Source organism: Drosophila santomea, unplaced genomic scaffold (genome assembly GCF_016746245.2).
Source record: "Drosophila santomea strain STO CAGO 1482 unplaced genomic scaffold, Prin_Dsan_1.1 Segkk69_quiver_pilon_scaf, whole genome shotgun sequence".
Taxonomy (NCBI): Eukaryota; Metazoa; Arthropoda; class Insecta; order Diptera; family Drosophilidae; genus Drosophila; species Drosophila santomea.
The window spans coordinates 448755-461129 of NW_025319001.1; the positions used below are offsets into that span (position 1 = coordinate 448755).

Genomic DNA, 12375 nt, shown 5'->3' on the forward strand with positions numbered 1-12375 from the left:
CAGCTATTGCAATAAGTTCGGTAGTCGACGAACCGAGCTCTCTATGCGCCGAAAAAGTAGTAAAATAACCCATAAGGGCTCCGAAGGTCGGGAAAATGAGGAAAACACCTTTTTTTTGCCATACGGAGTGCAGTTACATAACACCACACTGTGAATAACCCGTAGCAGGCGGTTACGTAATCTAAATATATATATACATATATACATATATATAAATTTATACATATATATATGTCGGGAAGTTAACTGTTTCGGGGTCCTCTGTTGCCGCGTTCCGCCCGCGAGTCGTACACTTCCTCGGTTGCGACATATTCACGCGTCTGCTTTCTCAGAGTTTTCAAACATAAGTGCCTCGTGTACATTTCAACATCGCTCCATCTCGCTTGATACATGCTGGTCCGAACTCACCACAGGACAAGCATTTGTCTCACTCTAACGCATCGTCGAACCGAGGCTATGTAGAACAGAGCAAAATCCGTTAAACTCGCATAACGGAACTCAGCGAACCGCGATCAAAAAGAAACGAAGACAAGAACAGCTCGATACGAATTTTATTTATTAGAGGTGACATGTTTATTAGAGATGGAACATAGAAAATAAAAATAAGACTAATAATGATGCGACACGGCCTTCCTGACCAGCACACGTCCTCGTGTGTAATATAAGTTTCAAAATTAAACAAGCTTAATCTAGAAAGATAACATTAAACGTAATTCAGAGTATTAGTAAAGGTTCTCTTTTTTTTTTTTTTTTTAATTTTATTTTTCATGTTATCGACCAACTCGAGTGACAGAAGTACCAAGAAGATCGTTTGTTATTATTAGCAACACACTAGGACAATTCAACCTGCCACGCCGCCAGTCACCAGACATCAAATAAGTCAACACAGTAACACGTGTACCTACTAGCACTGGCAACTTGGCGACGTTGCATGTGTCCCCAATCTCGCATTGAAATCCATCAATGCCTCTCATTCACTTGAGTCTTCAAACAACTCAGTAACTTTCCGCTCACATTGGCATCCACCAACGGATTTCTAACGTCTCTTTCAACGTTTTCATCCACATTGGCATCCACCAACGGATTTCTAACGTCTCTTTCAACGTTTTCATCCACATTGGAATCCACCAAGGGATTTCTAACGTCTCTTTCAACGTTTTCATGATCGTCACATAGATCTAACTCTTTGGGGATCTCCTCTGTTGGCATACTGCGCAAAGCTTCATGTGGGTACTTATAAGTCCGCTTATTAGTTAAAGATTTTAAAATATAACGATCTCCCTCAAGTACCTCTGTCACAAGGAAAGGTCCTTTATACTTTTGGTCTAATTTTGTTTGGTGCCTTTCTTCGTTCTTAAGTAAAACATAATCGCCAACACTAAAGTTATCAAATTTGGCTTTGTGCTTATCGAATCTAGTTTTTTCATACAAGGCGTTCTTTTTAATATTTTCTCTCGCGATATTTCTTATAATATTTACATCGACTTTATTAACTTGTTCACATATTGGTAACATATTAAATGGTCTACATTCTTTTCCGATTAGTAATTCAAGAGGACTGGCTTTCGTTATGCGATTTGTAGTACAATTTATAGCTAGTTGTATCTCTCCTAAGGCATCTTGCCAAGAACGATGGCTGCTCTCTACCGCCGTAAGCATGCGTTTAAGCACACTCATAACGCGTTCTACCTGTCCATTGGCACGACTAGCCCCTGTTGCAATTAAGTGTAGTTGAATTTTTTGCATGGAACAAAATTCACTGAAACAAGAGCCTGTAAAGCATTTACCCTGATCTGCAATGATTCGTGTTGGTACACCGAATACGGAAATTGAAGCCTTCAAGGCGTCTATACAACTTTCACTATTAATGGTTACCGTGTGGTGCAAAGAAACAAACTTTGTAAACGCGTCAATCAGAACGATAATATATTCCTTTTGATCCCTCTTGCCGCTTAATTTTCCCGTAATATCTATATGGATCGTGTGCCATGGAATTTCTACTTTTGGTATGGGGTGGAGTTCGATTGGCAATTTTCCTGACGGAGGCTTAGTTAACTTACACGTAATGCAATTATCAACGAACTTACGAACATATTTGGCCATGTTCTCAAACCAGTAAAATTCGTACATTTTGTCTAAAGTCTTTTCCCACCCAAGATGTACAACTGCTTCATGGACATGGTTCACTACTGACCATCTGAATGATCTGGGGACAACTGGCAGGCAACGAGTTTTACCGTTCCTTTGAATTTTGCGAAAAAGCATTTTCGAGCGTATTTCATAACTTTTTGCCAAGCTCTCACCCAATTCATTGTTCTGTATTTTAACAACAATCGTGGAAATCTCTGAATCCTTTTGTTGTTCTGCAAGTAACCAGTTGTCCGTTATTTTGGCCAATAGAACATGTTTTTCTTCCTCACCAGTAATAACCCGAGCAGTTGGCAGTGGATTGCGTGACAAGAAATCAACATGTGCCATTTTGGCACCAGGTCTATATTCTATGTCAAAGTCGAAGGACTGCATATATGCCCACCAACGGTGTACTCTCGGCGTTAGTTCAGTCTTGTTGCGAGTAGCTTTTAGGGAATTACAGTCTGTAAAAACAACAAATCGTCGCCCATGTAAATAGTGACGAAAGTGTCTCATGGAGTTATACACAGCTAAAGTTTCAAGCTCGTACGAATGATATCGAGATTCCGTCAAGGATGTTTGTTTGCTGTAATACTCAACTACACGACGTTTATTATCTATTTTGTGGAGTAGAATTGCTCCGTAGCCATCCATACTGGCATCTGTATGCAGTTCAATGGGGTGCCGAGGATCGAAGATAACAAGGACGGGCTCATTTGTAAGCAATTTAGTGACTTTTTGACGAATTTGTTCGTGTTCAAGTTTCCATTCAAATATTTTGTTTTTGCAGGTCAGTCTATATAAGGGTTTCATGATTTCTGAAAACTTTGGCACAAACTGCCTAAAATAAGAGGCTAGGCCAATAAATTGTCTTACTTGGGTAACAGACTGCGGAGGCGGTAAAGCGACTAATGCTTTTATCTTAGATGGATTTGGTCTTATTTCGCCCTCTTTTACCACAAACCCCAGATATTCAACGCAAGATTTCAGGAATGAACATTTTCCGATATTAAAAGAAAACCCAGCCTGCGATAATAATTTCAAAACTGTCCTTAACCTTACAAAAGCTTCTTCTTTTGTTTCTGCGATAATCATTATATCGTCCATATAAACGATAACGTAAGAATGGGCAAGCTCACCCAAAGCTTTCATAACTGCACGCTGGAACACGGATGGGGCATTCTTTAACCCGAAGGGCATAGTTAGAAATTCGAATTGGCCGTCAGGTGTCACAAAAGCCGTGCGTTCAATTGAATTTGCGTGAATAGGTATCTGATGAAACCCGCTGGCCATATCCAAGCAACTAAAGAAACTTGCTCCACGCAACCTAGATATTTGGTCACTAATTAGTGGTAAGGGATATTTTTCTGCAACTGTGTTTGTATTTAGTTCGCGGTAATCCACGCAAAGACGATCAGAACCATTTTTCTTTTTAACGAGTAAAACTGGACTGGCGAACGGTGAGCTGCTAGGACGGATGATGTTAGCTAACAGCAGCTCATTAACCTTGTTTCGGACAATTTGTTTTTCCTCTATACTAAGTCGGTACGGTCGTCTGTGTACAGTTTTTATTGGATCAATTAAGCGTACTTCTAATTCGCCAGTTGTAACACGATTTTTGGGAAAACCGTCTATAAATGAGTCACAGAATTCATTCAAAAGATTTACCAAGATTTTCCTATCCTCGCCACACAATTCGGTATTAACATTTTCAAGATTAAAACTACTACTCAAAGCAGATAGGGTTTGCACAGACCTTGTTTTACATAACTCTATTTTATCTATTGTTATAGTAGCACTAAATCCCTGACTTAAAATTTCGCGTCCAATTATAATATTATAATTAATGCAATCATTAAGAATTACGTGAAAAAGCACTTCGAGACAGTAACCACTTATTGTTACGTTTGACAAAATTTGTAATGTACTAGTAACAGTCACTAAATCAAAAGAAGGCTGCGAACAAGTTATCTTTTAAAAACTGTAAGAGTAAAATTTTAACTAAACATTTTCATTTTGCGCTGTCTAGCGCAGTGTCGGCAGTTGGACAATAACAACAACATAAGTGTAGTGCGATAGACTGCATTTGTGGCCCGTCAGGGCATCACTGTCCCCCTCACACTGAGAGCAGCTGCACAAGAGGGGAAACAAAAGCAGTGATTGTCTTACATTCAAATCTGCATATAATCGCGAGAGATGGCAAACTCTAGGAAAACGAAGCTTCTTGGCGAAGCTATGAGAGAAGCCGTCATGGATGAGGAGATTACAGGAGTGTTAACTCTGGCTGAAGAACTGGACACTAGCGGCAAGCTTGACCCATATGTTATAGCAGTATCAAGCAGTAATGCAGCCTGTGTCACTAGTACTGTGATAACAACTCATAGTCCAATGTATACCTACACTTCATCATCGCCCAGCATATGCAGTAGCGTGTGCTCAGCGTCTATGCCTCTTAAAGCATTGGGCGCTTCTATAGACTTCCCCCCTTTACCGGGCCTCAATGAATCTGATTCACCTAGATGGCAAAAAATCCAGAGCCAGAAGAGGAAGGTGCCATTGAACTCACCAAAAATTCAACGAAAACGTGCCGTTTATAGAAATTTAGAACCCAGTGACCCTGTGTCAGCTAACAGGTTCGAGACACTATCAGTAGATGACGATGAGATGGACTGTATTAGTGTGGACGAACCATCGACTAGCGCTGAAGCAGCGGCCTACCGTTCTAATACCGCTTCTAAGGCTAAAGACAGCAACGTACATAATAAGAACGCAAACGTACAAAGTAAAACTGATTCATCTACGATAAACTCTGCTCATACTGGTAGTCCAAAACCACCTCCAATCGTTCTTATGGACGTGACAAACGTGAACGAACTTCTTATCGCTATCGAGGAAGTTACAAATCTTGAAAATATTGAAATCAAATCCTCTGTGGGCTCCACTCACAGAATCTACACCAAGGACGCTAATACCTACAGGGCTGTAGTACGACAACTAAATACTCTGAAAATTGAATTCCATTGCTATCAATTGAAAGACGAGAAGCCATTCAGAGTTGTTGTGCGAGGATTACACCATTCACAGCTCCATCACAAAATCAAAGAGGAATTACTCAGACAGGGGCATAAAGTTCAATCAATATATAACCCAAAAAGCAACAAGAGCGGTGAAAAGATGAACCTCTTCTTCATTAATGTAGAAAGAATCTAAATAACAAAGATATACTCCAACTACGATCTCTATGCCGCCAACGCGTCAGTATTGAAGTAGCCAGAAAAGCGCACGACATTGTGCAATGTCGGAGATGCCAATCGTTTGGTCATACTGCAAGATATTGCTACAGACCTTTTATCTGTGTCTCTTGCGGTGAATATCATAAATCATCAGATTGTCCCAGAAGCAAAGAAGCACCAGCAACTTGCACTCACTGCGGAGAAAATCACCCAGCTAACTTCCGTGGCTGCAAATCCTATCAAAAATTGCTCAAAATGAACGACAATGTACAGAAAACTCCAATAGTGGGCATAAACAATAACTCTACACCTAAACATTATGAAAATGGAGTTTCTTATGCTCAAATAGCCAGAAATGCACTTCCAATCACGGAAAAACAAAACAAACGACCAGGAAACCTAACAAATAGGCTACAGGACGCCAATCAACAACAACATCACTACGGTGCAAAAAATCATGCGCACTTCTTCTCAGATGTTTCACAACAGCAAAATGCACAAGAATCTAATATAGAAACGGCAATTGCATCGCTCACAAAAGCTATCGAGGGTCTACACTCCATGCAAGCCCAGATGCTGCAGATGCTGGTCGCAATTAACGCGCAACTCACACAATGTCCCAAATAAAAATTCTCACCTGGAACACGCGAGGTGCTGCCGGCAAAATGACTGAAATCGGCCACCTTGCGGAGAGAGAGAATATTGACATTCTCCTTCTCACCGAAACGAAGACATCCAACCTTCAACTATTTGGATATGAAGTCTACACTTCAAATTTACCTGACGGCAGTCGCAGGGGTGGAGCTGCAATCCTGGTTAACAAAAAGATCAATCACTTTCCCATTGAGCCAATCGCCCATGCTAAAGTCCAAATCGTGGGTGCCAAAATCCAAACATGTATAGGACAAATATTCATCGGATCAATCTACTGCCCTCCAAACTTCAGCTGGACTCAATCAGAATTTGATGACATATTCGCTAACTTCAACTTTCCAAGATCATTCATCAGCGGAGACTGGAACGCAAAACATCCATGGTGGGGTTCTGCGATCACCTGTCACCGAGGTAACTTACTTGCCGCTAGCGTCAACTCAATTAACGCCAACATCCTGGCGACTGGAGCACCAACATACTATCCAAGCGCAGTAAATCGAAGACCATCCTGTTTAGACTTTGCAATCTATCGCAACATTCCACACGACAAGCTAAACATCAGAGACAGCTGGGACCTTGAATCGGACCACCTGTCTCTCATCACTACATTAAAAACAGAAGCCACACAATGCACTCAACGTAGGCAACTTCTTAGCAAACACACAAATGTAGCTGTTTTCAAGGAAGAACTATGTAGATCGATACGCCTTAACATTAAGATCAACTCTGCTGCTGAAATTGACGACGCGGTAGACCTCTTCACTACCAATGTGACAAATGCGGCGAGGAGTGCAAACATGCACACTGTAAATAATCATAGCAGAGCCCTCATACGCCACTCGAATAGATTTGATACAACCATTGCAGAGATGCTAGTCCGTAAGAGAGCACTGAGAAGACGTTATATTCGAACGCACAGTCCTGAGGATAAAGCTCAATGGCATAGATGCGCCAGAGAGCTTCACGTTGCCATGGCTGAATTGAAAAATGCGCAATTCGAACATATGCTAACCAATATGGATTATTCTAATGATTCCACTTTTAATATGTGGTCCTTTACCAAAAAAGTAAAAAGAATGCCACAGAAAGTTACGCCTCTGAAGAACAGCAATGGTAACTGGTGTCGCTCCTTAGAAGAGCAAGTACAAACATTTGCGGAACACCTTGGCGACAGATTCACTGCGTTTAATTTCGCATCCGAGGGGGATATCAACAGTATAAACGAAGTACTACAGCGCCCATTCCAGATGTCACCTCCAATAAGACCTATCCGTCTGGAAGAAGTCTCAAACATGATACGTACCCTCAAAAGACGAAAGGCGCCAGGTCACGACCTAATAAGCAACGCAGTACTTAAAATCCTTCCCAAGAGAGCACTATTACTTATCACATTGATATTCAATGCGATACTTAGAGTGCAATACTTTCCCAAAAAATGGAAGAGTGCTAGAATCAGTATGATTCTAAAGCCAGGGAAGCCGGAACAGGATCCAAGCTCCTACCGGCCTATCAGTCTCCTGCCCTCCTTATCGAAGGTAATGGAAAGGCTGATAGCTTCCCGACTTATAATACATCTAGAAGACAATGATACTATCCCAATGCACCAATTCGGATTCAGAGCTGGCCACAGTACGATTGAGCAACTGCACCGTGTAGTCAATCATATCCTGAAGGCCTATGACCATAAAGAATACTGCAACGGAATCTTCCTCGACATTCAACAGGCATTTGATAGAGTTTGGATCCCGGGACTACTAGCCAAAGTCAAAACAGCGCTGCCAGCCAACCTGTTTGAGCTCATCAGATCGTTTCTCACAAACAGAGAGTTTTGCGTCCAGTCCAGAGACGCAACCTCTGTAAATGTTGCCATTGCAGCTGGCGTACCTCAAGGAAGCGTCTTAGGACCGATACTTTACTCCATCTATACAGCAGACATCCCCAAGCCAAGCTATTATGAAATGACCAATGACAACAGCAAAATGCTGCTGGCCAGCTTCGCTGACGACGTCTGCTTTCTCAGCTCCTCGAACAGTGAGACCGAGTCGTCACAAATGCTGCAAACTTATCTCAACGAATTCGAGAAATGGGCCATGGCGAACAACATCAAAATTAACGAAAGCAAATGCGTAAACGTTTGCTTTACGTTACGCCGTAAAACAACTCCTGCGGTACACATTAATAATGTGGACATAGAGCAAGCAACTAAGGCGAAATACCTAGGCCTCACTCTGGACAAACGCCTAACCTTCCGAGATCATATTGCCAGAGTCGTCAAAATGTGCAACCTAAAGCGTAACCAACTATTCTGGATGCTAAATAAGAAAAGCAAACTACCTTTAAGATGCAAGCGTCAGATTTATCAGCAAATTATCGCACCTACTTGGAGATACGGCATCCAAATTTGGGGAGTGGCGGCTGCGTCCCACCGAAAACGATTCCAAACCGTCCAGAACAAAACATTAAGACAAATCACTGGCTGTGACTGGTTCGTTAGCGGCCAAACGCTTCACAATGATTTAAACCTGAGCCTTGTTGAAGACCAAATCTCGTTCTTCTCAAGCAGATACAACGATCGACTAACTGCCCACCGTAATCGTCTCGCCCGGAGATTACAGGGGGCTATCCCAATTCGCAGGCTCAAAAGAAGACATTTTGGGCTGCTTCTAAGATGATAGTATGAATATATTATTTACCTGAAACCTCACTACTCGAAATTTGACCTATTCCTATATATTAAGATGAAAACAAATTATATTTTATAATTAAGAGATTATTTACTTAAGACAACATTTAGGTTAAAGGCTTTAATTGACCTGTTCCTGAATAATATTAAATAAAGATGTTAATTAATTTAAAAAAACTAGTAACAGTATTATTTCCGATACCCTTTAAAACTACAATGTTGTTAATTCGTGTGCCCGAGAGTTGGGTGGACACAGATTCTCTTACAAGTGAGCATTCGGCTCCAGAGTCGAAATAAAATGGATACGACTCACCCGATGATATCAATGTCCCAATTGGCTCGACTACGTGACACACGTTGACACGCTTCTCGTCGGCTTTAGTTTGGTTTGACAACGATTGTCTTGCAGGGCAAGCTGACGCTATATGCCCCTGGTTTCCACATCTATAGCAAGTAATTGACCCAGGTTTAGAGTCAGATAAGCGCCCAATACTCGAACTAGATCCTTGTTGATTCTTTAAGTTGTTTTTCACGGAGCGGCAGTCAGCTATCTTGTGGCCAATTTTTCCACAAAAGTGGCACTTAACATTTGGGTGTAGGCGAGCTCTTTTGCTGGTAGAATTTTCTGGAACGGGATGGTCCTTCCTCTTGCCATACGAAAACGCTCTTAGCTCGTTCTGCAACTCGTTGCGTGTTTTGACAGTAGTTGTGAACACAGTGCGTTGCAGCCTACCATCTATATTTGCAGCATGTGCCAGGGCAACAGACACTGCAATTTCTTCTGCGGTCATAGACTTCCATTTTGCCATAAGTGTTGTTATTAATCGGCTACCATACAGCGCAAGACATTCGCCGTCGTTTGGCCGCCCGTTTAATACATTAAAGACTGTTGCTGCTGGCGTCTCATTGCCTTCATACTGCTGAAGGAACATTTCTTGGAATTGGCTCCAAGTCATTCCGGCGAAACAAATTTGTGACAGCCAATTAGAAGCACTGCCCTCCAATGATTTGGTTAAGGCCATGAGCAAAGCACTGCCATCCAGAGGATTTTCTCCTACAATAAGGTCCACTGTAGAGCACCAAGTGGCTGCACTTGAACCGGCGGACTCAGGGTTGAACTTGGGTAGTACAACTACTTGTGTAGTCTGCGAGCCCCTCACGGCATTCACAATTTCCAATAGATTACGATGCTGCATTTCCAAAATTGTGGACAGGCGATCATCAGTGATGGCTTGGGGCTGAGGCGATCCCACTTCTGATGTCGGGAAGTTAACTGTTTCGGGGTCCTCTGTTGCCGCGTTCCGCCCGCGAGTCGTACACTTCCTCGGTTGCGACATATTCACGCGTCTGCTTTCTCAGAGTTTTCAAACATAAGTGCCTCGTGTACATTTCAACATCGCTCCATCTCGCTTGATACATGCTGGTCCGAACTCACCACAGGACAAGCATTTGTCTCACTCTAACGCATCGTCGAACCGAGGCTATGTAGAACAGAGCAAAATCCGTTAAACTCGCATAACGGAACTCAGCGAACCGCGATCAAAAAGAAACGAAGACAAGAACAGCTCGATACGAATTTTATTTATTAGAGGTGACATGTTTATTAGAGATGGAACATAGAAAATAAAAATAAGACTAATAATGATGCGACATATATATATGCATATGTAACGGGTGTTTTTTTTAGAGGTATAGAACTTTAAGTTGGCATTACTGTTCAAGATGGCGACCGATTTAACAGCTGTCAAGTGATTTATTCTTAGTTTGGTTTGGCAATTCGTCATGCGTGCTTACAAAATCCAACTCGTGCAAGAATTGAAACCAAACGATCATCAAGCAAGGCGTAGATTCGTCGAATGGGCCCAAAACGAGATTGCTGTTGTTCCCGATTTTTCATAAGCCTCCAAGATCTTGTGATTTAACACCGCTAGACTACTTTTTGTGGGGCTATGTAAAGTCATTGGTCTATGCGGATAAGCCACAAACGCTAAACCATTTGGAAGACAACATTCGCCGTGTTATTGCCGATATACGGCCAAATGTTGGAAAAAGTCATTGCAAATTGGACGTCCAGATTGGACTACATCCGAGCCAGCCGTGGCGGTCATATGCCAGAAATCATATTTAAAATGTAATGCCACAAGATTATCTTTCATGTCAATAAAATTCATGTCAATCGAATAATCCATCGTTGTTTTATTGCAATTTAAAGTTCTATACCTCTAAAAAAAACACCCTATATATACATATATAAAAAGTTGAAAATCGTTTTGCCAATACGGCTAGTTTTATTTTTTTTCTATTTCATTAAATTTTTTTTTTTTTATATTATATATAATTTTTTTGTTGTGAAAATTTATTAAAGTTTTTTAACCCTGCTTTGATAACCTACGTCTGAGAGACGTGTGCTTTTTACATTTTTCGCTCTCTCTCGAGAGAGTGTTTTTTGAGCACGCTCATTTTTTAGTTTTGCTCAGTCGTGTTCTGCAGCTTGTCGGTGGTGGTCATCAAATTGTGGTAAGTTCTTTGCTTTCGGAGTTTTGACTATTGCATACGTCTCTGAGCCGTATGGTTATCTTTTGTGTGACTTCTAAACTGTTTTTTCCTGAATTAAATCAAGTATAATGGATCGAAAGGAATGCTTAGATGATACACAAATTGCTGCACTTTTGCAAGGGCTTACAGACGATTCAGTATTGTCGGATATAAACAGTGAGTCGGGAGATGAAGTATTTGAAGACGACGTAGAAGATGTTGAAGTTGAACAATCCGGTGAAATTTCAAATTTGTGTGAGGACGAACAAGCAACATATACTGATTGTCACGTGTCTTCGAAAAGTCGTATACGAACGTTCTCTGTGCCTAACATAAGATCCAAAAATAAGTACTGCTGGAGTACTTCAAAAGGAAAAGATACTGGCAAAGTTAGTGCTATAAATATTGTTCGAACGGCAAGAGGTCCTACTAGGGCATGCAAATTACTATTAGAGCCGCTCTCATGTTTTAACTTGTTCTTTACCGATGCTATAATTCTTGAATTAGTAACATGGACAAATGCGGAAATAGGCTTGAATCGGAAAAGCAATATGACCAAAGCCACTTTTGGAGACACAAATATACATGAAATCCGTGCTTTGATCGGAATACTCGTTTTGACAGCTGCTCTAAAGGACAACCACCTAACAACAGACGAAATATTTAACAACAATTTCAGTGGTACAAGGTATTGTTCGACTATGAGTCGCGATAGATTTAATTTTTTAATTCGGTGCCTGCGAATGGACGACAAATCATTGCGCCCTTCTCTTCAAATTGCTGATCGATTTATGCCTGTCCGGAAGGTTTGGGATATGTTCATTGAGCAATGCAAAACCAGCTATACACCAGGATCGCATACAACAATTGATGAACAGCTGTTGGGTTTTCGTGGTCGATGTCCATTTAAGATGTACATCCCTAATAAGCCAAATAAATATGGCATAAAAATAGTAATGATTTGCGACAGTGCCACAAAATATATGTTTAATGCCATTCCATATCTAGGCAAATCAACAAATAATCACGGCATCCCTTTGGGCGAATATTTTGTTAAAGAATTGTCAAAACCAATACATGGTACTTCTCGCAATATTACTTGTGACAATTGGTTTACATCAGTTCCACTGGCCAAGAACT

General features: G+C 41.2%; 1 protein-coding gene across 1 annotated transcript; it reads right to left on the reverse strand.

The window, feature by feature from the left end:
- Positions 1-239: 239 nt before the first annotated feature.
- Positions 240-10335, reverse strand: LOC120457650. The gene is made up of 2 exons (XM_039645149.1): positions 9014-10335; positions 240-689 (listed from the first exon to the last, which is right to left on the reverse strand). The coding sequence occupies exons 1-2, from the start codon at positions 10035-10037 to the stop codon at positions 685-687; spliced, it is 1029 nt and encodes a 342-aa protein (XP_039501083.1). The 5' UTR covers positions 10038-10335; the 3' UTR covers positions 240-684.
- Between the last annotated feature and the right edge of the window lie 2040 nt (positions 10336-12375).

What these genes read in the sequence shown, in the direction of transcription:
- LOC120457650 (XM_039645149.1), bottom strand. Translation starts at nt 10,037, where the DNA reads ATGTCGCAACCGAGGAAGTGTACGACTCGCGGGCGGAACGCGGCAACA.